General features: G+C 41.5%; 1 protein-coding gene across 1 annotated transcript; it reads left to right on the forward strand.

Annotated features, from left to right (window-relative positions):
* The first annotated feature begins 200 nt into the window (after positions 1-200).
* On the forward strand, positions 201-27,961 carry LOC311057569 (calcium uniporter protein, mitochondrial-like). The gene is made up of 8 exons (XM_084074557.1): positions 201-470; positions 22,315-22,375; positions 23,074-23,241; positions 23,851-23,955; positions 24,900-25,060; positions 25,376-25,579; positions 27,233-27,349; positions 27,767-27,961. Exons 1-8 carry the CDS (start codon positions 360-362, stop codon positions 27,842-27,844), a joined length of 1,005 nt encoding a protein of 334 aa, XP_083930683.1. The 5' UTR covers positions 201-359; the 3' UTR covers positions 27,845-27,961.
* Positions 27,962-27,977: the final 16 nt, after the last annotated feature.

Genomic DNA, 27,977 nt, shown 5'->3' on the forward strand with positions numbered 1-27,977 from the left:
ATTAAAATATATTTTATATATTTATATATTTTTTTAAATAGCCGATGCATATAGACTGGTTTAAAGTGCTTATGTGGCCTAGAGTTGCTTCTCTCGGGCTTGTTTTCTTAGACCTGGTTGCTTATTTCTGTCACAAAATATGGCAACACTGATTGGAGGAGATGGTCTTTACGTTGCATTGTTGTCATCTCTCTGCTGAGTCTCCTCCTCACAGCCTCTTATCAACACTGTTCCGGGGACCGGAAAACAAACGGCGGTCTGCTGTCACATCGTTTTTCGACAGTATAGTGCGGGGGAACCACCTGGTTTTAATGCAACAACGACCCCCGGATTAACAACAGTTGGATGTTGTAGTAGAGATGGCTTCGGTGCGGATGGTCGCCAAACAACTCCAGGCGACACTATTCCGAAGTCCTTGTTTCCACTCCGCTCTCAACACATGCCGTGGTCCAGCTACCTTGTTTCAGAAGGTAAAGTGCATGGAACTTTAACGCGCCTCGCCCCTGAACTGTTACAATGAGGATGATGATGTCGGTCAGGGTCAGATGATGATCTTTGCATTTTCTGTAGTAGGGTAAGGGTTAACGACACATTCCTTTAATTAACACTATTTTGCTGGTTCTTCTGAAACTGAATAGAATGGATGAGGATCGGAACGTTATGGGGAGAAGAAGATGATGTCTAATTATGCCTATATCTAGCCTTGGATCAAGACTGTCATAGATGTATTATAGAGTCTTGACTTTCACTTTCGGATGCAGATGTCAAAATCGATCAAATACATCTTTATCGTCTGTATTAAAATCCCCTGTAGCAGCTGAACTTGTCTTCTCAGTGTAGATACAGCTACTAAAAAGAGAAAATGTCTTATTGTGCTTGCTTGTTGTACTTTACGCTCGGCTTCTTACGTGACAATACAACTCAAAGTCCCTGTGAGTCCCTGTCAGCAGCACTCGCGAGTCGCGCGTTCAGAAGCACCGCTCTGCTGGCGGTGATCATAAAATATGGATTCTTTAAGTAGGGCATACATCAGTCCACAGTGAATTGAGGAGAGTAAGCAGCATTGTTGCACTCGTGCATATTCCATGCTTATTGCTTACTCACTGGACACCATGTCCTTCTGTGTCCCACTGCTACTGTCTGCACTGCCTTATTGTACACACTGTCACGTCTGTTATCTGTTGTTGCTATTCTAACTGACTCATTTCAATGCTATTTTCCTTTAAGCCCTTCAAATTGTGTACATATCTGTTATATCTGCTGATATTTTAACATTACATCATTCCACTATTTCAAACACATGCACCTTATGTATTCTACACTGCTTACATTAACATTTGACCAGTTTGAAATGTGTATTTCTTTCTCTATTTCTCTCCTCCTTCTATGAAACTGCAAATAATGGAGCTTGTATGGCAACGCATTTCACCCCCTTTCTTTTTTACACGTGTAAACCTGTGATGTGACGATAATGTTCTCGATTTAAATATAGATATAGGCTGGTGTAGACTATATTTTAATGCAGCCCAAGTGTTTATTTGTTCATTTAACCAGTCATTGCCAGATTTTACAAGCAAGCGTTTTGTAGCTCAGTCTGCAGACACAGTTCTAAAATATGGTTTGTTTGTGTGCATGCCTCCTCCTATCTAAAAGCCTCTACTGAGCCAGCAATATTTCAATCAGCAAAGCAATGGCTGGCTGACTTTTCATTTATCACCACCCTACCATCCCACCACAGAAAGAATACTGTGGAAAATCTTAGGCCATCCATTTAACAAGGAACAGCTGTTGTTGTTTTTCCTGTAACCTTGTACATTTGCATGCATCCTTTGCCTTCATCCCTGTCCACTTTTGCTCAGCATAATATAAATAGGTTATGTATGTACTGTATGTGAACTGGTCTTCAGTCTTTTGCCACATGACCGCATTTGTTGCTCCCGCAGGTCACCACAGTCTGTCACTGCAGAGGAATCTAGGCTGCCTATTACAACCATGGCCACTCTAGCAATTGGGCGAGAAATGCCTTGCCCAAGAACAAATCAGAATTTGGTGATGTAGAGTGCTTCACAGTTGGACTGGGGATTTGATGAAGTGACCCTCTGAGGACAGGCTTACTTTTCAAACCTTTAATCAAACAACCCAGTAAGCCCAACCAAACACATCTGAAGCTATATTGTGACAAAATGTAGAGATCAGCCGTTACTGCTCCCCAGAAACCATTGTCCTCTACAGAGAAAACGGGGCACATTTCTTGGAGAGAAAAGCACTGTGATGTGCAAATAAAATCCATAATGAAATAAAAGAGAGAGGCATTTGACTAGTTTATGCGTGCTTTAATGTAAAGTCAATGCCATTGCCCTCAGTGATTACTGTGCATTCGATACCACATGAGAGATTGTGGCATTGTAAGTGAATACCCCGGCCGGGGACATTTTACTGGTACTGTATCTCCTTAGTCACGACAGTGTGGAAGAATTATGGTTTTCTATAACCTAAGCCTACAGTACATAAAACCGCAGGGCTTTTCTCTGTTTTAACAACACAGCATCAGATGGTCTTAAACATTTACTCACAATAGATTTTAAGGCACTACAATCTTTACTTCAATGTTAGATATTTGTTTGTAATGCTTTGATCACAATTCCTAAAAAGCCTTTGATACTCAAGTCAAATTATTTGATGCCACTTTGAAAGGGAGTCAGTAATATTGAACTCAACCAACAACTGATAGTCTTGCTACCTAGATACTTAGGTACACTGCATCCCTGTCCCAGGCCCAGCACTGATACAACCTAGAATGCAGAAGACATAACAGGTTGAACCCTTGTCCTTTCTAGCCAACCCATTTTAACAGCCCAGTATGATATATAGTCCACTCATTCCAGCTACGGTCGACCAACCGTCGTGTATTACCTTTTATTCTCCAGCAATGGAGCTGTGAGCGGGTGTTCCTGCTACCTGCTTTGGACATAGTAAAATTCTAGTCTCCCTGATTCCCAAGGTGTGTAATGTATCATCAATTTATACACCTCTATCAGTTACTGACTATGGACTGTTATCTTTTTAGAAAAGCGCAGCCACAAGGTGTTCTCTTCCAGCAAGCCATGTATATTACATTCTAGGCACATTTCATTTTCCACTACTTGAATAGACAGAGAATGATGGCTACCTCTCCTTTTTATGATAAATGTTTCTATACATTCAGTTAAACTGCCTCTGTGCCACAATGCACTAGTGTCTCGCATGCACTCGGGTCATATGAGAGTGACACAGTAAGCCACAGGGTAGAACCATCCAATCCACTATGCTTGTGCAGCAGAGCTAAAAAGCTGTCAGGCTATTTTGAACCAAGCAAAACAAATGTGGTTATTATTAGTTTAACACACACACACACACACACACTGAGATCTCATGCACTTAAACAATATTTATTTTTAGGCTGGGCAATATATCATCACATATTTATAGGCTATCATTATAATCATGACATGGAAAATAATGGATATGCAATGCCATACAGTTCTAGTTTGACTTCCCATTACAATATATTCTGAAGTGATGAACACCAGTGTGACATACAGTATGATTTTTCTTACAGGTAGTTTTTAATATTTTATTTCTTTCCCATATGCTGCAGGTCTTTTGGGATTTTTTTTACATTGTTCGGTGCATAGCATACATTTACCATTGCTTGCTATGTTAACATATAGCCTAATGAATAACGCATACCTTAAGACAAGACCATTTTTATGAAGTCATTCTTTTCTTCCCTTGTACTGTAGAAAGCTAGCTCACAACACTATATTTTGTTTTTACATAGTGCACAACTGTGTGGCATACTGTACAGGCATAAATACGGTATAATAATAGTGTGAATTTATATAGCACCTCTCATAACTATCTGCCATAAGCCTGAGAGCATAGGTCTTTTCAAGGCAGCCTTAAAAGAGTTCAGTTTTGGAGCATCTCCATTGGAGCATCTCGAGTTCTACCGGGGGTATGCCTGCGCAGCGATTAATTTGTGACATGATGAATCATGATAAATATGATGGGACGGATACAATTTTAAACTAAAAGACGAACCGGCGAACACTTTGTGCCTCATTCACTAAGCTCGTTTCCATACTTATGAGCATATACAGTGCATGATTTTCCACATTCAGAGTCTGTATCTAGTATACTGTGCATGGCCCTGTACGCCCAAATAAAGTCTGGAATTTACCACCAGGTTAGTGAATGAGGCCCCAATTAATTCCTATGTATCGCAGTCGCCAATATTGTAGGTTGCACTGACCGGAGAATCTTAGTTTCTTCACACTGTCCAACATTGTGTCGTTGCCGTCAGGCAACGACCCTATATGCCCACGTTGTGGTGAATGTTTCACCTGATGTTGAAACCATGAATAATTGTGTGGGCAGCTGCAGAGCAAACTCGGCATCACTAATATACCTTCAGCTCACTGGGCCTGCTCATCCGTCAAAACCAATTAGCGTTAGCGATTACATCCCACTTAGATCATTCTGTTACAAGACTATTTAGCACAGCTGTGCAGGAGCACTTGATTGTTATTGACGTTTGTGTACCACCAATATGACACCAGACACAGTTTTAAACTATTTTTAGTTTAAAAGTATGTTTGCCTGAAGCAGTATTAAACATTCCCCATAGCTCCCTTATAATGTTTGTCATTCTCTTTGTTGAATGTAGGTTGTTTCAGACTCAGCACTTTATCTTCTGCAATCTGTGCGGGAAATGGGGGAATTGGTTTATTTGAGGTACTATTTCATAAATGGGATATAACAGTGATGTGTGTGTGAGTGTGTGTGTGTGTGTGTTACACGGTAGTGTGAACAATAAAATAGCCAAAGGCTTTGGTTCTAAACAGTGACCAGAAATGGGGAAATACCACACAAAACCACACAGTAGGCAGGAGTACAAAAAGTCAATGTTCGTTTATTCAACCTAAAATCTAATAAAAAGACAGGGCAGTGACTTTTGAGGGGAATGCAAATAGTTCAATGGCCAACTTTTCAAAAGGGGGGGAGTGTCTTCAGAGTCATCCACTTAGTTCCATAAAGCACTGTAAGATAGAGTCAATTAGTGCCACAGGTTCCAGGATAACATCCCATTTAAACATTCAAATGTCCGTTGCCAGTAACATCCAATGGTAGCAGTAAAGTGTCTTGTGCCAGGAATATCCAACTACAGTAGTGCAAGTGGCAATACATGGGTTTGTACTTCCCTTTCCATTGGGGTTCAGTTGGTTCCTGCCTGAGGCCCGTCCTCCCTCCTCTGTCCTTGCTGGGGGTCTGTGCACGTCCGTGGTCTCAACAAAATCTGGCTTCCTCTGCAGCAGTGGCCTTTTTATAGCAGAGCCTACCAGCCTGGCACCAATTGCAGCCTGCAACAGTGATTAGCTCCTGCCCTGCACCTTTCCAATTGGGGAGGTGTCCTGCATGCTGAGCTATTACAGCATTAGACTGGCTTTCAAATCACTGCAACTCAAAATAATATATTAAAGTCAAGAAAACATGCACACAACGTCAAAAATAATACAAGCCAGCTGTGTGTGTGTGTGTGTGTGTGTGTGTGTGTGTGTGTGTGTGTGTGTGTGTGTGTGTGTGTGTGTGTGTGTGTGTGTGTGTGTGTGTGCACGTGTGCGTGCGTGCGTGTTGCCTTTAGTTCTCAATAATGACCTGGGCCACACAAGATAAGATGTATATAAATGGGCGCCCGCTGGCCTAGCGGTCCAGGCGTATACCACCTATAGACTCTAATGCAGCCTGACAGCGCGTCCCAGCGACCTTTGCTGCGTGTCACTTCCCATCTCTCTCCCTGTTTCCTGTCTACCTCCTGTACTATCAATAAAGGCAGAAAAGCCCCAAAAACTATATTAAAAAAAAAAAATCACACCCTGTGTGAAGGAAGCGGTGCCTTTGATGAGCCCCGTATTGATGTTGTCATCAATGTTTGTTTATTGGACATACACCCGGACACACAGACAAAGTCAGATATGGAGCGGTTGGCACAGCTAAAAAGTATATCAAATACTTAAGTGCAGTCCAAGTGTATACTATACAGTACTATTGCAATCCTTCTTGTGCTCCTTCAGCATACAGTAACTAGTTCCAAGTTAAAGAGTCGGATCAGTGCTGCACCAGGACATTCTTATGAACTGGGATAGATAATGCCCAGCTGAGTTGAGCATTAGATGGATTCTCACCAAATTGGACAAGGCTGACATCTGGTTCTGACAGCTCAGGGTTCAGTCTGGTCTCACATTCTGTCTCGGTGTCCAGTCTGCCATTAGTAAGCCAGAGGAGACGAGATTCTGTCACCTTGTTGCCATCTGTTTGGCGCTGACTGACAAGTGAGGGGATTATCTCCGGTCCTTCTCCATTAGGATGCTGTCCACGGAAATAGACTGGTCTTGAGGCCCGAGAAGGAGCAGGTGGACGGAACCCTCAGAGACTATTATATTATATTTATAGTGTTGCCGTGGCTTCTGCAGATATGATTGCCACTTTCTACAGAGCGATGATGCTCAATTTGGGAAATGTTTTTGAAAGGGATGGCCTAGATGCTAGATGCTGAATATTTGAAACATTGCTGGTTTTTAATCTCAGAAGTAGCTGAAATACTCAGGGTGGGGAAAAGGATTGAGAAATATTCTCATGTTGTCTCACCACTACTAATGTTCAGTGGTCTTTGACTCTTTGAACAAGACATTCAGAATCCAAATGAACTTCATTGTCACATCACAGGTTTACAGGTGTACGGTCACATCTACCTTTGTGTCTGCCTATATGGCCGTCTATTTGCAATGGTTTTGAAAGGAAACGGAGCGTTCTCACACGGAAAGCCACACAATGGCAACCAACCGCTCCATTCCCAGTAAAACATGGTGCTTGTGTAAAAGAGCTTTCAATCATGCACTGTCAAAGGTCCCTGAAGAGGCTACAGTGAGAGCAATGCTGCAGCTGAGATAAGCAATATGGTCTTTTCCTTATCTGGTCCTTTGCTCTCAAAGTAATGGAGGGGAGTGGAATATTAACAGGAAATAGTCTCTTCGTCTCTTATTTTGGTAATATACTTTTCACTGTCTTGGAGCTATCCTGTTATTGGTCATAGAGCTTTGACTTGACCATTCTCCAGACAAATTAACTATTGATTCCATTGGCAATTTAAATATCCCGTCACAATCAATTCTTATACTGAATGCCTTAATTGTTTTATTGAATTCTGCCCCTTGCTATAGTTTCAATTATTATTTATAGGTACTGGACTGCTGAGTAGACACTTATTTGTCTTTCATCATGAGAGCAGTTTGTCATCATGAGAGAGTCATATAGGCCTTGTTCTATTAAGTGTCATAAACATGGATCCTGTGCTGTAATACAGTACCATTCATAATCACTGCAGTATAATATTTTTTGTTTAATGATGGTCAAGATTACATTTATCCCCTGAGCAAGCAGGCTGGCTCTATTAGTTCAATGGTAAAAAATGCAGCACTTGCGCAGGAAACCGGGTTCAAATCCGGGGTAGAAAAGGAAAGTTACATAGTGCTGCTTCAAGTAAAACAGTTGCAGAACTTTTTAATGTCTAGAGTAAACTTTTAAAATCACCCAAAGGAATGAAGTGCTCCATTTTAATGTCTTTCTGGAGCTCGTTCCAGGACAGCATGCAGCATAAAAACTAAAGGCCATTTCCCAAAATCCAATCTCAGGCACAAAACGAGCAAAATATGTCAAGCTCAGTTTTACCATGCTCCCCATGGTACAGTATGTAGAATATTTTGGAAAGCCCCAGTTGTTATACCATGCTGACTACACTTCTGGCCTTTCCAAGCATGCTGCTCTTTCCTTACCTCTGAGTGGACAGACCTTTTCAGCAATGGCCCACAAATATCGAAACATAGTTTGTCAAAACTCAACCCAAAGTAATGTGTCATAATGATAATTATGTTTTTGACTGCTTACATCAGGCACGTTAAAGAAAGAAAGAGGTTAAGTTACTTGCATAATCACAAAAACATATAAAAAATATTTAATCAATGGGACGTAATGGAGGTGGTGACAGTTGTCTTACCGATTCTAGTGTGTACTGTGTAGCTACTATACCCAGGGGCGGCCTTAATGATCTGGGGGCCCGTTTCAAGAGCTCATATGGGGGCCCCATATGCACCCCCCCCCCACCCCCCCCAAAAAAAAAAAAAATTAATTAGGCTATCTGCTCTTCCACCATGGACAGACAGCTAAAACAACTCACTCACATGATTCACTTGAGCTGAGCCCTGATTCAATCAAATCTACATCATCTTCTTGCGTTTCAATTGAAACGGGTGAAACATAGGAAAGGCCGCCACTGACTATACCCATTGCTATACCTAAATTAATACATTATGAAGGAATAAACACAGCGGGGTACCAGATGGAATTAACACCAGAAAAGATAGTTTTTCGTGTTAAATTTGGAAGCACATTTATTATGTATCGAAGTTTCCCTGAGCAATGTAGAGCAATAGAGCTCACTGCTCCTAAATAGTAGCCTGGTAAACCACCCCCCGGAAATCGCATTGCATCAAATGCAATGTGATTTCCAGGGGGGGTGGTTTACCAGGCTACCTAAATAGTAATGCAGAGGAAAAATTCACATGTGCATTATACAGTGACAAATACCCCAAAGGAGTGGGGACCTTATCATCATTAATTATACACATTAATTAATTCACACAATAATTACAATATTATTATTATTATTATTATATCATTTTTTTATGATCTTTATTAATTTGTTATCGTTTTATTAATTTGTATTAATATGTATATATGTCAACAGGGTCTGGGAAAACAAAGGCCCTGCTCAGAATTGCCAGGCCATGAACAAGTCTAGACAAAAGGCTTTTAGTGTTTGTGTGCTCAAAACTGAAAAGTAAATTTCCCAGTGCACTCACTATAAATGAGTAACATTTTTTATCAAAAAGGCAAACTGTTTTTGAAGGAGGCACACCAAAGCCAGCTATATAACAACTACATAGACCAGTGGTAGGCAACAGGTGGCCCGTGGGCCAGAACTGGCCCGCCAGCGATAATATAATTATCTGGCCCATAATTATCTGTTGTTGTTTTTTACCCCTTTTTCTCCCCAATGTAGTTGTTATTATGCCAATTGATTCCTCCCCACACACATTTCTGTGTGTTTTCACTGCTGTTGCCAGTGAGGAGCCCCCACCGGGAGGACGTAGAGCCTTCGTTCTACTCCTCCCTTCCAACATTCCCCGGCCCGTAGGTGTACGCCTAGTGACAAATATCACCTTCCCCACCCAGCTTCCCTCCCCAGAAGACGGGCCAATTGTGTTCGTATAGACGCTCGACCCCAGCAGATTATTTTGTTAATAATTTACAATATCATGATCTGACTCATTGGTACAGCAGGATATGGACAGCAATCGCTTTAGATTTATGAAACCGTGTAGGATGAATGAACATCTAGTTATCTTCCCATTCTTCTTGGAATGTTCGGTTTTCACTGTAAATTTTCCTCTTTAGACTTTTGGATGAAAACCTTCTCTGTACAGGGCCTTCTCTTCTGTACAGAGAAGATAAGACGGGAGGTTGCTAGTGACTTTCATTTCTGCAGAAGACCTATGACCATTGGATGGTGCAGCAGTGGCCTAAAGGTTAGAGGAGCGCACTTGTGACCGAAAGTCTCCCAGTTTGATCCCCAGGAAAAATCTGGGAGGGGAAGCGAATGGCCCCCACTTACCCCTCCAACACCACAGCTGAAGTGCCCTTGCTCACTGAACCCACAACTGCTCAGTGGCCACCAGTATAAGATTGTGGTTGTACTGGCCAGTTTCCAGGTTTTAATGTGTGTGTGTGTGTGTGTGTGTGTGTGTGTGTGTGTGTGTGTGTGTGTGTGTGTGTGTGTGTGTGTGTGTGTGTGTGTGTGTGTGTGAGTGTGATTGTGCAGGGCGTTGCTGAAAAAGAGCACTCATACTCGGTACCCTGGGTAAATGAAGGTAAAAAAGAAAATCAAAAGTTGATAAGTAACAAAAAATTATTATTGTGTTGCATATTACTTTTCACACATATGCACTCCTGTAACTTTCACCAGCAATAGATAAAATATAATAATAATAATAATAATAATAACAATAAATATGAACAGAAAATTGCAGCAACCTCGTGGTATGGATAACATAACCGCGTAATGCAGTTATTGTCACAGCCCTAGTGAGTTAGCAACTTTTTTTTTTCCTACTACTACATTTTCCTGTTATGTTTTAATGCAAAACGAAAAGCACGGAGTCAGCTTTGTTTTTGCTGTAGATAGCATTCCACCTCAGAAACGCAATGAGTTGCCCAGTCCGATGCGCATCCAATACTAGGGCTGCAACGGTATGGATTTGTTCTTAATGCTGTGAAAAAGCACCCCCTGACGTAATATTAAAATGTTTTATTAGACTCAGAGTGATTATCCGTATCAGCTGTAACCCATGCCATTTCACAGCTGTGCTACTGAATGACCAAATGATCATCATCATATCATTACTGCATTTCAATTCGAAATCACGCTTATCTGTAACCAAGTCATCTATGCCAGGCCCAAAGCAAGGGGGGAGATTATGTTTTTGCCTCTGTCTGTTTGTTTTAAAACATTTTAAAAAATATATATTTCACTTTCATTCTATGAAGGAAGTGAATGGCAGTTCAGACGGGGTAAAACCATGCTCAAATATATAGTCATACGTCATACTGTAGATGCATCATAGATGACAGATGTCATAGACTGGAGGAGATATGCACTCCACTGAGCTCAGGGACCTGATGTCTATTGTCATCTTGACTGTCGTTATTTCCAACACAACAGCTCAAACTAAATAGTTAATGACAGCAGAGTGGGACTCTAGTAAGCGTTACATTTTTAAATCCTACACCAAAGGGACTACACCATGAATTTTAACTTGTTCTTATTTTTTGTGTGTTTTTGGTCTCCCACCTCTCTTCTATCCTCAAAAATACCCCAGTTTGAACACTCAGGCTTTCACAGCAAATCTGGGGTTTTCTGTAAATTGGTCTCAAAACAGGCCAAACTGATTTGGTCCCTGACGTGACGTCACGTCAGGGAACAATTCCTCCCGTTTTTCAGTTCCAACCAAAAAAAAAAATTCTAATTTTTTTCTTATTTTTATTTTTTTTACTTTTTCCACACAGAACCAGGAGATAACATGCATACAAACTGGCTCAATAGCGCCCCGTGCCAAACAGGACAATGTGGTATTGCAGGTAAAAGTGCTTTATAAGCCAGAGAGAAGTTAATTGGAATGAGTATATCTGAGGCTTGATTTAGGCTCAAACCTTTTGAAAAACGTTTGAGGGACATAAACAATATGATATTAAATATTATTTTTATTTTTTTAATTCATGGTGTAGTCCCTTTAAAGACACAACATAAGACATGTCAAGGACAAGACATCATTCTGTGAAGACACACACATGCATGGCAGGATGACTTGCATGTATTTCTGAATTTTGTCTCCACAGCAATGTAACTTAGTTAGAACCAGTGTTTTACATGCTACTCAATGCCCCAGGAGAGTGTCTGTCCTGAGACTGGGAGGTCGGGGTTTAATCCCTTTGCCAGGTCATGCAAAAGACTATAAAATGGGACCCAATGCCTCCCTGCTTGGCACTTAGCATCAAGGGTTGGATTGGGGTTAAATCCCTGCAACATACTTGTGTCATGTACTTGTACATCATGGCTGGGGATGTACTTTTACACACTACAGAAACAGGAGATGGGCTCCTGCCTAATGGGCCACATGGCTCGGGAACCGTTGGGTACCAAGGCTACTTACTTACGATGCCCCAGGAGTTTTTCCCAGTTGCAATTTTTTCTCATTCATCCCTATGACTTTCAGAACGTGAACTGAATAACAACAGAATTCTTAGATGAGAATGGTTTTCATGGTCGCACAGAATTGGATGGGCTGTGTTCATAGTGGCAGCACACAGTAATCATTTTTCTGCCCCTGCCCTGGGCTCCTTATCACACAAACATGTGCTTTCCTTTCATTTTCTATTATGACAGCCTAGAGAGCTGTGTGTGTGTGTGTGTGTGTGTGTGTGTGTGTGTGTGTGTGTGTGTGTGTGTGTGTGTGAGTGTGAGTGTGTAATCATGGACTGCATGATTATTGGTAATATAATCAATCATAAAAATGCAAGGGAGTGGCAATCAACGGGTCAGGAGGTTCAAAGTTCAACTTTATTGTCAACAATACCAATCACAAACTAAAAGGCACACTACAGCTACAGTCTCAAGATGATAAAAGAATGACGAGATAGACTTTCAAAATCAGTGTTAAACCGCAATTTGATCAGTGTTAAAAACTAAACTACACAAATGTATCCAGGTGCAATGGGTGTGGCTTATATGGATAGATTTGTCTGGACCAGCGGAATCCAATAATTTTGTTTGAGACTTAGGAGGTAGAGTGGTCGCTTGGAAACCGGAAGGTTTGATCCCGGGGCTGTCGCAGAGTTAGTGTTGAAGTGTCCTTGACCTTGAGCAAGACACTGAACCCCTAATTGCTCCCGATGAGCAGATTGGTGCCTTGCATGGTTTCCTCCACGGTCGGTGTGTGAATGTGTGTGTTTATGGATGAATGTAAAGCACCTTGGATAAAGGAGCTATATAAATGCACCATTTACCATTTTGAAGTTAACTCGGAGTCAAAAACGTTATGTTCATTGATATGCACCAATATCCACTGTAACAAAATGCAATAGGAATGGGTAGGTTGAACGAGCAGTGTGGTTGCACAAAGATCAAACCCAGTCAGGCGGCAAGAACTGCAGCGCCCTACTGGGGCTTTTATTGAGAACAAAACCGAAACAAACTTGTCGACACAATAATGCTGGCTCCAACTGCAGCTATTCCAGTTGACTCATTGAAATGGCCGGGCTGCTATCCAGCTCACCGGATATAACAAAAAGTTACTGCATACACAGTGTGCTTCCTCTTCAGCTCTGTATTGAGCTGGTGAGGTGTATACCAAACAGCTCATTCTTCTCTGGCTGCCACACACCAACTGAGCTAATGAGCTCAATAGCAGACAGCTGTGTGTGTGTGTATGTGGAGCTGTCTGGTGTCCATTGAGGCAAACATACAGCATTCTGCTGGTTTCCAGGTGTATTAGCTCAAATGAGAAATATGTTTTTCACACAAAGTATTAATTGACCTTTATGGTTTAATAGTACTTTGTAACCAGAGTATTAGCTGATACTTGGAACGATCTACCAAGTTTGGTTATTTTTGTTCTTATAGTTTCTGAGATCCAGCAATTTTTAAGATACTTTTAAGAAGAATAATACTCCTTCCAAATAATGTATGTGAATAGTTGTGATCATCAGAGCAGTAAACCAGTTTTATTCTGTATGGTTTGTGGAACATAATTTGATAAATAATATAAAGGTATTGCCTATAGTATTTTCACCACTAATATATCAATATTTTGAACATTTACATTGGGGGAACTAAAATAGAGTACTATTTATATACTGAACTTACACAATGACCGTGCTTTGAAATATCAAATATTTGATAATACAACAGAGCGGGATGCCTTGAAGTGTTAGGCTATAGCTCAACAGTGATAGAATCCATAATGCAGCATGCAACCGGGTCGGGGAAATGCTGCTAACCTGTCACCATGATGACCTTGGTCAGGGGCCAGTGCTTCACAGGCGCTCCATGCATTACAGCTGAGAAGTAGCAGATGGATGCCTGTTTTTCTCTCCATACATCTATTGATTTCCACTCCCTTCTTAGACCGTCTCTCAACTCCTTTTGATTCTTTTCAGTTCAGCTTTTTAATATTTTCTATACCACAGCTGTTCCTTTCATTTCTGTTCTCTCCTATTTTTTTAAGCATAGCTTTGTTACCCTATCTCTCTGAATTGATATACAGTTATAATGCATTATTATTTATTAGTATATGTTAGGATGCTCGACTTTGCGGTTGGAATTAGTACAGAGGCATGGTATAGAGTTCAACCAGACGGTGTATTTATTCACCAAACCAATACAGATAACATTCAATCATTGTTTCCATATTGACATGGTGGTGTCTAGCTTTCCACCCCTCTGCTCTCTATGACAACTGGCAGCTTTTTATACCAGCTGCAGCTAATGAGCCTGGACTGCTCCATTCCAAGGGGTGTGTTATAAATCTAAACATAATAAATACATGAATACCTATACAGTTAACCCACATACACATATATTACAAAACTCTTAAGAACTACAACAATCATGATTCTTTTTCCTTTTCCCACACAATACAACATAAATATCATCAATAGCTAAAGCACATCACAACCCCCCTCTGACCTCCTGACTATGGTCCAGCCCAATTTACTGAACCACACCAGGTACTGTTAAGCATTCAATTAAACTCAACAATAAAACCTCACACTAGATACATATTGCACTCTCAATATTGCACTAAGGTAAACTGCAAATCCATAAAAGTGCAAATGTTCTGTGCAAATATCATTCAATAAATAAGGCTTGTATCAAACATAAGTAACAGAGGGCCTCTCTCTGTTACAGTATAGCATGGTTTCGTTTGGTAACCAACAACAACTCAAAAGCAGGCTTGCCAGGATGCACAAACAAACAGCTAAGAAGCTCATAGACAAGAAAGACCATGAGCCCATACAGAGCCTGTATGAGCAGTCAGTCATGAAACGAGCAACAGAAATCATTGCAGACTGTCACCATCCCCTCTTCTCTGAATACAAAACCTCTGTCATCAGGAAGACTGTGCCAAAGTGCAAACCGCTCGAAGCTATCAATTGTCCTAGCTTTCAACGGCACTGTGTCCAAAACATATTTCCCCTTGGGGACAATAAAGGTGCTCTCTCTCTTTAGACTACAGCTCACTTTGAGCAGTTCACAGCCTTCCTTAACAGTTTATTTAAAATAGCTATCTTACACTCTTTATTTCTCTTTCTCTCCTTCTGACTACTTTCGGCCTGTTTTGAGCTTGTAGATCGGCTATTTCCACAATTATTTTTAAATACTTTGAAAGTATACATTCATTAAATATGTCAGTCATTTCTTTATATATTTAAGTTATTTGTCATATCATCCCTGTGACATTTTTGTTTACAAAGCCTAAAAGGCAAACGGAAATGTAATTTTATGTTCGACTACTCAATGCCAAAAACACAATTAATTGGTTAATTGCAATTATTATATTGTAAGTAAAATGTCATTATCGTGACAGTCACTGACAGCCCTAGTATTCACTATAGTAATCCTAATTAATGTTGCCGGATAATTCAAATGGTGCTTATAAATCATGGTTATTTTATTTATTACTTATTGCATCTTGTATCAATATCTATCTAACTATAAATTCCACAAATCTCAAATCAAGTTAGATAGATGGTGGATCTATCTAAATTCCACAAATCTGCTATAGTCGGACTGGAGCCAAGGTTCTTATCCACGATGGTGAGACTAAAGTGTTTTGAGATACTCGCTGGGATCCTAGAGGGTGGTACCCTGGCCCTATTCCTGTTTATTATGACGATGGCCCATGTTTTGAGAGACACTGGGTTTCACGTTGATTCCGAGAAAGACGCAGCGAGTACACCCAATCACGATCGATCACCAACCTTGACTATGGAGATGACACTGCCCTATAGTCTCAGACACAGCAGAGAAAGGGGACTAAGTGGCAGTAGAAATGGAGTGAAGGAAGATCGGCCTCAAGCTCAATGCCAAGAAATGAAAAGTAATGGCATTCAGGACAGAAACATTGCTACTGCTAGTGGGACAGTGCTTGAGGTAGTCAAGTACTTCAAATATGTCGGTGCCGGGACTGACTAAATCCTGGCTGATGCGCGTTGCTACTCCCTCTCTTCTCGACTCTAGTACGGCTCAGTATGATTGCATATTCTCAAAGGTAATATTTCTGACACCACTCCCCCAGCCCACACATTTTTCCAGCTGCCGTCCCAGCTGCCGTCCCCTCAAATAGCCTTGCTTCAAAAACAGCTTTCACCCCACAGCTATTGGGACATGAAACTCACTAATATGATGCCTACTTGAGAATCCCTCCATTCAATCACTCCCATGTGTTTGTTATTGTATGGTCTGTTGTGTCATTGTTGGATACTTACTGTAGCTGTGAATGCAAAAATCTCATTTCACTAATTGTTACTGTGGCCATTAAAGCAGTATGAAGTTGTCTGACATATGGAGATAAACAGCCAGTGATGAGGAGGAGCAGATGAGAAAAATTGACAATGCACATTAACAACCTGCTACAGCAAATGGTTTATGTGTATATAGTAGCTCGCACTCTGCATATGCGCGCATAATATTTTTTTTTGTTGGCCTCTCACATGCTGATTTCTGTTTTATATTCCTTGCTGCTGCGATTACTCACTACCCCCCCCCCCCCCAACACCACCACCACCCTCATCTCCATCTTATCTTTATGTCAGACATGAAGAGCAGCTCATGGGACCTCAATAACACATGAATCAAAATAGACCTCCGTAATGTCAGCCACCTTAAACCCTATGAATATTGACTAGATATTGTGGGTGGGGGTTAATCAGTGAATCTTTGTGTTTTTTCATTTCAATATCAGATCCGAACATAGAACCTTGGTGATGTCAGTGGTGCCACATGGACTAAAATGGGCTCACTTTTCACTGCAGGCTGTAAGAGTGAGTCTCTCCTTGTCATGTGTTCTGTCTGCCTCAGCCCTGGTTTGAATTCTGTTGCTCTAAAGAGATTCATGCTCATCCATTAGCTTCTGTCGTATTTCTGGGCATGGCCCTTCCATATCCCCACCCTATGTTCCAGCCATCTAGGTGCATGAATAAAGCCTAGAAATCAGTAAAGGAAGATTAAAGGCCAGCTGAATTGGCTTTTCACAACCACATCCATCTGAGTGTTTCCAATCTCCACACAGCATGCATTTGTCCCCGTGGGCTATGGGATCTACAGTATAAACTCTGCGATCTAAACTTATTGCGTTGTGCACTGCAACAAGGCAGTGCTGAATCAATTGTATTTTACTGCACAATTTGGCTATTTCTCACCTCAAATGTTTCCAGAAACATTTTAGTGCACCAGCTACACGTACTAACATTTATTGAGAGAGATTCAACAGAATAGCACCACACATACTATTGTCTAGAATATGTATGGCTGTTAGCTCTGTTTGAAAGACTTATTGACAAGTGCTTGTCATAATAGTATTGGTTAAAATGTGTTACTACCTGCTGTTGTAATTATGCTTTACGTTTTTGTTAAAAAAAAATAAAAAAAAAAATGTTTGAGCAATTGCCATCTATTGTTAACTATGTTCCCATTATAACCACGGATATGTTTTAAAAGTGTGAAAAACATATATTTTTTTATTTCACTTTAATTAATACTTTAATTTAACTTTAATTAATGAGCAATTCATGTAAGCTGCTGTTTTATAGACATTTCTACAAGTTCCTACAGTACAGTATGCATGTCATAAGAAAGGCATTGCCTACATTGCAGTATCCCTTTACTGACTGACTGACTGACTCTGGACAGTATATTTGATTAGGCAACACGCTGCAGCTGTGACCTTGTAGGAATTGCATTCTTTATTTTATTGTTGCCCATGACCTTCAGGGCACTTTATATGACACAGTATTTACATCCTATCGACAAGGAGAATGGTACGTGCATGTGGCATGTAAACGGCTGGAGTCAACCAGGTGTTGAATTTGAACCATGTCAGCAATCTCTTTTGCACACTCACTCTTATGCTCTCTCACACACACACACACACACACACACACACACACACACACACACACACACACACACACACACACACACACACACACACACACACACACACACACACACACACACACACACACACACACACACACACACACACACACACACAACCATGTTTCATCTTCAGTGAAGAGACAAATTGCATGGTCCTTGTTGTGATCGATGCTCAACACTTGATCGGTGCACCTTTCCCATTAGCAGCAAGCACCATCATCCCTGCTGGACAAATGCACCACGACTACAAATGCGTCTGTACAAAGTACTTCTGACACAAAGCAAAGGCTAATGAGAGCTATAAACTAGTGCTACTGTTATGTTCCTGCTTATCTATTCTGCAGAGCTGTTGGCATTTTACTCTGCTACTCCAGTCTGGAATGATGGTACACAGACAGTACATCATGCATTCCCATCCAAGGATGTTTTCAGGTTATTCTTCTCCTTGCTGGCAAGAATAATATATAGTGGCCCCAGGGCTATAGTGCAACACATAAAACAGTAGTAAAGTAAAACAAAGCATTAAAAACGGAGAGCACTGAGGTCAACTTAAATTGAAGTGTAGATCATCGTCAGTGTGTCCGATTACTAAAGTCCTGACATGAGTCTAAACGCACCAGGTTGGATGGTTCAGGAATCCAACAGCCTATGGGGAAATAGCTGTTTTGAGAGGAATCCTTCATGATGCTGCAGATTTTAACTTGTGTACTCACTACTCATTAGTGGACCATAACATTGTCAATATATGTCAGTCTATTCACAGCCGTTTTCCTGTAACTGTTAATTGCTTCGCGTTGTAACTTGCTTGTAGATAATTTTCCCCAGAATTCCCTTAAAACACTGCAGAAATGCCTCTAGACATGAGAAAAACCGGGTCACAGCTGTATGATTCTTTGTATTTTTGATTATTTTAAAGCTCAATCTTGGAAAAAGCAAAGTGCAAGAAACTCCTGATATGCCCTTGACTGCTCAATTGCTATGCCTCAATGGCTCTGTGGTATTGCCTTATCTTATACGATCGAGGCTGCTCTTCCTTACAGTGATAGCTATTGATTGGCTGACTTCCCTGGCAGAGGACAGGATTGGGTAGCATTGGGAGTATAAGTGGTCCTTTTTTGTCAGCACTTTCTGTGTTAAAGGAAACTAAGAGATGGCTAATATTTCAGCAGTTATTTCCACCAACGACACTGTTGTTGTATGACAACGCCTGCCTTCAATTGATGTTAGCCCTATGCCAGCCGCTATACTTGCTCCACACTTTTCCCCTATATTCTTTTCCCACATATTTGTGTAGAACATCTGTCATATTAACTGCTAACCAGTTCTAACCAGTAGCCCCATTTACATTTTAATGGCGCAGGACCGCAGGTTAATGTTGTGAATCAGCTATGCTATTAAATCAGTTGGACCTTGAAATAATGTCAGATAACCCCAGTTCCCCCCCCCCCCCCCCCCCCTTCTTAGCCAAATGGACTGGCCCTGATCTGTTTCAGCAGTTCCAGGTCTCATTCAGAGGTGTGTTAGTACTGCAGAGGAAAGACAGGTGACAAACAAACATTTCAGCTCGGTTCCAATAAACAGTGTTTTAATAAACATAAAGTTTGAACCCCTGAAGTCTGTGTGTTATTTATTTTACACTGCCCTTTTAGTGTGTCTGTGTATAGGGCACAGGCTGCCCCATGACAGTCTATATTATAGAAATGATGTTTCAGCACTAATCAAATCTACTTTTGTGTGGGTTCATGCCCATCAGTAGACCTGTCACAATTATTACATAATCACTTGATCACAATGATTTGAGTCAAACGTCTATGTTGCATAGACGTTAGAATAATTTTCATTATTCCACTCCATAAAAACAGCTGGATGAAATTATCTGAAATGTCAATTCCATGTCGATGTCAATACTTTTTAACCACTTAAAAACCTGCTGTCCCTATTTTGGGCATTTAGGGACAAATGTTCATACATTTTCAAAAACTAGACTGGTGACTCTTGGGTACCGGCCTACTCGGGAACAATGCAAGTTGGGAACGATGCAAATAGGGAATGCATGGCCCACCCTGTTATCTTATATCCTTTGGCCTTTGTAACCGTCTGTCTGTCTGTGTCCCTTTTGTGCCCGTATGGAAAAGTCCTTGTGCAGTGGTAAACATCTGTGGAGATTGTCTGTGGAGAGTGCAATCTGGCTGTGAAAAGTGGACTGACTATAATCAAATGGCAGGTGTGGGGAATTTGCCAAATCAAGCTCAGGCTGGGGTTGCCATGGCTGTCAATTTGTGCCCATATAGAAAAGTCCTTGTGCAGTGGTAAACATCTGTGGAGAACGTCTGAAGAGTGCAAGCTGATTTGTGGAAAGTGGATTGACTAAAAGTGGACTAAGTGGCAGGTGTGGGGAAATTTGCCAAATCAAACCCAGGCTTGGGTTGCCATGGCAGTCAATTGGCTCATTTGGGCCACGGGCAGAGACGAATTTGAAGTAGTCGGTCGAGCGGTTCTCGAGATACGTGAACTACAGACGTACGTACTTACGTGCGTACGTATGTACAGAGATTCCGCGCATTTATTGTAAGATAGTGAAAATAGCAGATCTACAACCTCACAACTTGTTGTGATGTGTTGTTGGCTTGTAGATCGGCTATTTCCAGTATGTTTGAAAAGACTCGAGTCTTCAAACCTAGTCCTATGTTGCGCTGATAAGAGCAATGGTCACCAAGTATGACCATTTGAAGTGTTAAACACTGCTATAACACTGCTGGTGAGCAGTGATACACTTGCAGCACCCACGTCCACTGTCATACCTGTGCGACCTTTGCGTTCGGGAGGTGGGCAGGGCTTCAGCAATTACAGCCCGTCCCGTAAGACCACCTACCAGTTTTGAAGCCTTAAGCATACTGGGAACTGTAGTTATGGGTGTTTAAACCCCAGCCAATAGGAACACAGAGGGGGTGGGGCATCAGCAAATTACAGCCCATCCCTATTGGCGGTCTAAGAACACCTACGAAGTCTGGGTTCTTTAGCATGCTGGGAATTGAAGTTGGCCGTTTAAAGCCCACACAATTACAGCCTGACCATATTGGCCATCCAAGAGCACCTACCAAGTTTGGGCACCGGCTTCGAATGCTATCAATGCATTGAATGGGAGATTATCACGTTTTATCAGACCATTGAATGGGCGAAGTAGGCGAGCTACCGTCTACCCCGCGATTTGTCAGACCATTCATTGGGCGTAATCAGGAGCTACTGACCTACCGACGGAGGCGGAGCAGTCCCCACAACAATATTTACGATTCTGTCCATATCGGTACATAACTCGAACGGCGCTGAGTAGGCACAGGCGAGGGTCGCACCGCTCCGGACGGCAACTCAGTCGCCTTAGCTCCTTCGGTGGCCCGTCGCGGGGCTCCACCTCGCCTGAGACTGCGCGCCTCCGTCATGGTCCGAAACCGAAACAACCAAAACCAAAATCGAAACTAAAGTATTTAAGTCATCTCCGTCGGTAGGTCAGTAGCTCCTGATTACGCCCACTGAATGGTCTGATAAATCGCGGGGTAGACGGTAGGTCGCCTACTTCGCCCATTCAATGGTCTGATAGAACGTGATAATCTCCCATTCTATGCATTGATAGCATCCGAATCAGGTGGTTTGGGGCGTTTAGCATGCTGGGAACTGGAGTTATGGCTGTTTAAAGCCCAGCCAATAGGAACACAGAGGGGGCAGGGCGTAAGCTATTGCAGCCTGTCCCTATTGGCCGTGTAAGACAAGTCATTAAGTCATTAATCACTTATTATTATTTAATTATTTGTATGACTGTTAATCATCAACTAAAATGTCATGATCATGACAGCTCCACCCATGTTTGAGCACTACTCAGATCTACTTTTGTGTGGTTGCTTGCCCCTTAAATCTCAGCATCCAACCACTCACACCTGCATATCTCTATACTAAGATAGAATGGTTGGTTCTTATAGCACAAATTCATGCTGTAATACAGGCTGTCCAGGCACAGAGCCAGTACAACAAAGAGTTAGAGTAGATCTGCTGACTCTACATAAGAATTTGCTGATGATGTACTGTATACCTTTTATCTTTATGCCAACGTTGAAGTTAACTGGGGTCACCACTTTGAGTGGAATGAAAATATTCAATAAGCTTTCTCTCTTTTCTCTCTCTCTCCCTCTTCTGTTCCTGTCGCCATCTCGTTTTTCCTCTCTCTCGCTGTGTTAATTTCACTCTCTCATTTTCTCTTCCACAGCCAAACATGGAGACTCCTGTTTGAATTTCTCTCTCTTCTTGCTCTCTTTTGTTCTCAATTTCAATTCAATAGTGTATGCTTTTTTTTCTCCATAAATGTTTGATCAATAGTATATTCACAATATCTAAATACAACTCTCTCATTCTCTCTCTTCTCTCGTCTCCCTTCCATCCCTCCTCAACTAAAGAGATGGCCACTGCTAGGACATCATCAAGGTGTTTTCTGCAGTACACTCATACCCTCTACTGGTAAGTTACTGCTACTACGTGTAGAGTACAACAAAACATCTGCCTTTATGATTGATGACTGCATTTGTATGACTTTAATCAATATTTAAACCCCATAAAGACTAACTGCAGAAGGGTTAGGGTTAGGGTTCTATCCTGGCTTAAAGGGGAAATCCACCCATTTTCAATATTTAACTATGTCATTAATATAGCATAAAGGAGTTGTGTGGAAATAAGAAAAAAGTTCCCCCCTTTCTGTGTTGCCTTGAACTGGAGGATTGATTTTGGGTTTAACATTGCAAATTACAACATGATGACTCATCGTGTTGTAATTTGCCATGTTAAACCCAAAATCAATCTTCCAGTTCAAGGCAATACAGAAAGGGGGGAACTTTTTTCTTATTTCGACACAACTCCTTTATGCTATATTAATGACATAGTTAAATATTGAAAATGGGTGGATTTCCCCTTTAAGTTCTATCATTTATCAGTATAGGAGTGAATGATGTATTAGTCAATAATGTATTGATATTTGTCTAACCACCAGCAAATGCTACTAATAAAGTAATAAAGTAATACTACCCACTTCTGCACAAACTTGAGATGCTTTAGATTTTACTCAGTTTCAATGCCCAGGTAGTCATTATGTCACTTTGTAGGGCAGTAAAACACTGCAAAACCACCCTGAGATCCTGCTACACCTTGGTTTATGTCCCCAGATGTGACTCTGCAGTACAGACATGGCCGTCCTGTGCTGGAGGTCCCTCTCCCCTCCAGGAGTGAGAAGTGTCTGTTCTTCCTCAGACCCATGCTGATGAGCGTAGGAGACCTCATCAACGACCTACAAAGGGAGGACCCTGGAGTCACCACCTCTGTGCTCGCCAAGGGTATGTCACATACAGTACATAATAAATGAATAATGGTGATAATACTGCAAATGCACACATGCTGTATATCGTTGCTGTCGGGCAAAAAACAACTCCATTTTGACGTTTTTGCATTTTTTTCCATAAATAAAGTGCTATTGAACACCCTTTACGTCTGTGTTTGGTTAGTTAAAGAAATATTGAAGCAATGAAAAGTATTAAAAAGCGCTTCTGACAAAACCAGCTAACTCCATTGGATCCTCAAACTTTCTGCTAAACCAGCTAACTCCACCAAAGGGGGGTGGAGTTAGCTGGATTTGCTGACTCCAGGCTCCACCCGCTTTTGACCTCCAACCTCATCGTGAGCTTGGAGGTCCATTCAGCTGTTCTTATCAATGATGAACAAAAACTCCAATTTTAGTTTTGTTTTTTTCATTTCCTGAAAAATGAACATTTTGCAGCTGGTTTCTGCCCGACAGCAGAGATATGCAAATTTGAATTTGACGTAGAAACAATAGATGTTTTTAACCACCAAACATAATCTACAAACTTTTTCTTCAGGCAAGGCAGCTTATAAAACGTGAAATAAAACAAAACAAATGACAACCTCCTGTGTCGTTTCTCTGGCAGACGGACAGCGTGTTGCCAACAATACCCTTATCGACACTCTACTGGACAAAGACTTTCAGCTCATCATCAACAATGTAGTGTACAACGTCCACTCTCCTGAGAAAGGTATCCAGAACAACACAACGCTTTCTAGTCACCCAGAACTTATTGCACACGTTGCTTCTCAGTTCTACTACCAGTTCATTGGCCTTGTGGTTAGTGTGTCCCCTCTGAGATTGGGAGGTCAGGGGTTCAATCCCTGGCTGAGTCATACCAAAAGTACTAAAGCCTCCCTGCTTGGTACTCTGTATCAAGGGTTGGATTGGGGGTAAGTCCCTGTCAAATACTAGCATTATGTCCAGGGGATGTACTTGTCCACCAAGCTGCCTCATGCTAAGGAAACAGCGTGAGGCAGTAGCCTTCCCAAACCACATAGCTTGGGAAGGCTACTTACTTACTCTCAATTCTATAGGAAGTGATGTACAATTTTTGTGTGGATGTTGTGTCATCGGTAGCTCTTCTTTAGCACTAGATTTTCCTCCTCTGCTCCTTCTCGCCATCCCATATATTTTATATTCACTGAAGGAGGCGGTAGAGGAATGTTGATATTTTGGCCTGAGGGTGGTGCTGGAGGATATGTCATGGAGTCCCTGAAATGGTTATGGTTCACCCAGAACATTTCATGGCAATCCACCTATTTGATTTTGTGATATCTTGCGTGAGGAAAAGCCACATGGTGTTCCACATTCAGTAGGCTTCTCCTTCTGGGAGAATGAAGCTGCACAGTCAATTTCATAGCAATCCAGTCAGTAGTTTTTGAGATATTTTGTTTGGGACCAAAGTATTGAACCCACCAATCCATAGTCCTAGCCCTTGATCCACCACTACAGAGGCAAAAAGAATGATGATGAGAGATTTTCTTTTCCTCTGACACCTAACTGTATTCTGAAGGTCAGGGATTCGGCACCGCACCAGAATACCTAGTTTAGAAGACTGGTCTAGTTTTAGAAGTCTGGAACACCCTTTTCTGTAAGGGGTGAATGCTAATGCTCCAGTTTTCTGCTGTACAGAGTATTGTTCTAGCGAGCATGCAATGGAGCTCAACGACATGAAGCACATGGTCCATCTGCTCCACATGGCGCTCCACCTCCCGGACCACCACCTGCTTCAGGAGAGGCAACTGCTGGAGAGACTTGATAGCCTCAAACAGGAGCTCTCACCCCTGGAGAAGGTAGCGTGTGTGTGTTTACTTAATACTTTATTATAAACAGCACAAGGTACAGATATTTGGGCTAAAAGGAACACAAAAAGTCTGTGTGTGTTTCTCTCTCTACATATCTCTCTACATTAGGATTTTCAGACGATTATGTGTGATTTCCGTTAATATTTTGGTGATATATCTAAAAAATAAAACTAACTAATCTATAACATCTTGAGCCTGGATGCTGTAGATTTCACTTATTCTTATTCTTTCAAATGATCATACATACAACACTATTAATACATGAGGCCTGTGGTCCCTCTCCTTGTCTCACTTACCATCCAGATGAAGGCCCAGATCTCCCGTAAGGCCGAGCTCCAGTCATCCAGAGCTGTGTGGGGTGGCCTGGCCCTGCTGTCAGTGCAGGGTGGGGCAATGGCCTGGCTCACCTGGTGGGTTTACTCCTGGGACGTCATGGAGCCTGTCACCTACTTCCTCACTTACAGCACCAGCATTGGTGTCTTTGCCTACTACGTCCTCACTAAGCAGGTCAGGAGATGGAGGGGACTCAAATGTTGTTTCCGTTTGTTACGGCCACTACACTTGGCTCGAACACCAGTGACCATAATAACATAATAATAGGACAAAAATCAGGTCTCAATTGCAATGAAATTTATTTTATATTCAGAAATAAACATGTGCAATGGGTTCATGTGAGCAACCAGGTCACTAAATATACCAGGAGGGTAGAGGTATAAAACATTAACCAAAACAAAGACCTAAATAAATGTCCTAACCAAACAAAAGTATTAATGGGCTGGCCAAACTAAAAAGTGGGGAGTCTGGTGAGCCAGGCAATATGTGCCCGTCGTCTCACCAGACTCCCATAAACTACCAAAACATACAATAAGCTAAACTAATCAGAGACCGAAAATTATAACAAACAATACTTACAACCAGCCCATTGGAACTGAAATAAAGAACTACAACTAAACAAATAAGCAAGGGAACAACTCTGCTGTTGTGCTCTACTGGAGTGCAGGGTAGATGATGTGAGCTGGCAACAGCTCCTCTTATAGCCTACGCCCTAATCACATATGAAGCACAGCTGGGAAAAGGGAGGGGCAGCCAGAGCACTCCCAGGTGAGTGACAGGTGTCTAGCCAGTCCAGTGCAGCAAAGGCAGCAAGGCAGGGTAGACACTACAGTACACACAGGACAAATAAGCATTAGTGAACACATAAACAAAGAAAGACTATAAACTGAGGAGTGAATATGTGCTAGCACATAACACCGTTCATTCATTTAAATGTGCAATTCAGGCACTTAGCTGATGCTGTTTTCCAGAGTGACCTATACGTTTGCTTCAATTCCTTGTTCACCAACAAACAATAGAAAATAATGTTAAACAAAAAAACATGCAGTCCATAATACCATGGTAATGGACCATATTTATATTGTGGTCATTTAGTTTCTTATATCATTCTCAGGGAAAACTCAGGGAAACTCAGGGAAAACAAGTATGCAACAAGTGCAACCACAGAATCAGCTTCAACGTTACAGTCAGACAAGTGTAAGGACAAATTTGACCAATTAAACCCTATATACTTTGTTGACTGGAGTTCCCCAGGGGTGTATACTTGGCCTTGCCTTTTTCCCCTGTACACCAAATTTCTTTGCTAAAATTTGCCAACTACAAGCTCACAATGCATTGCGTTGTGACACGTTGGAGCTTGTAGATCTGTTATTTCCGTTTTATGTTCGCCTATTCTCGCCAAATGTTAGTAGGAACACTAGGGTTCATGTGGTTCCACAGGCACGCTGACTTGAGTGCCTGCTAAATGTTACAATGCCTTATCAGTCTTATTGTGCTGTAGCAATGTCCTTAGTTTCCTATCTGGTCGGGCATTTAATGGGCTGTTTGTAATGGGGGAGATTAGGGGTTAGATTTCCTTTGTTAAAATCGATAACTTGGGAGATCTGGTTCCACCTCTTTACTATCTGGTCAGTGGTCAGTGAGCCATCATTATGGCTCACACACATCGGCTTGCAGAGTAATTGTCTTTGCCCCAACCAATATAAATGGTGGGAATTCACATGGGGAAGAACTGGGGAATAAAATGGTTTATGAGTAATAACACTGAAACACTGTTCACCTCACTTCTTCCCAGACTGTTAACAATCACAACTTTCCTGTCTGCAGGATTATGTTTACCCAGAGGCTAAGGACAGGCAGTTCCTGCATTACTTCTACAAGGGAACCAAGAGGCAGAGTTTCAACGTGGAGAAATACAATGAGCTGAGGGAAGAGCTATATCTGGTTTGTTAGCTCCTGATTTATCTTTGACCTGTCCACTTATTTCAATTCAAAATACAAAAAGTAAGTAGAGAGACACTTGTCGAAAGACTTGTGTGAGAAAATACGAATTAACTCTACAAAGCTGTTTTAAATTGTTTGAAGAAAATTCCATTGAGGTAGACAGCAGTATGGAAGCTGAGAGGTAGACAGAATACAGGTGATATAGTGACATGGGAGATAAAGGACAGTCAAATATCAGGTATGTATGTGAAGGACAGCTGGAAGTATTGCAATCTTACTGGTAAAAGTAGTAGTAGAAAGGGAGTGGTAGTACCAATTAAAGCATGATGTCATAACCAATATCTTGCCAAATAATCATGATTGAAATTTTATCCATAACATTGCAGCAGTAATTATCAATTTTTCTCATTGTGTCAGGTGGAGGAGGATCTGAGACGTCTCAGGAATCCAACACAACTGCAGATGCCGGTAGAGCAGATTCAACCCAAGCCATGAATATATAGCCAAGAAGCCATGAAGACACACACACACACACACACACACACACACACACACACACACACACACACACACACACACACACACACACACACACACACACACACACACACAGTTTATACATACACAT

The sequence above is a fragment of the Gymnoscopelus microlampas genome (assembly GCF_963454915.1).
Source record: "Gymnoscopelus microlampas genome assembly, chromosome: 2".
Classification (NCBI taxonomy): Eukaryota; Metazoa; Chordata; class Actinopteri; order Myctophiformes; family Myctophidae; genus Gymnoscopelus; species Gymnoscopelus microlampas.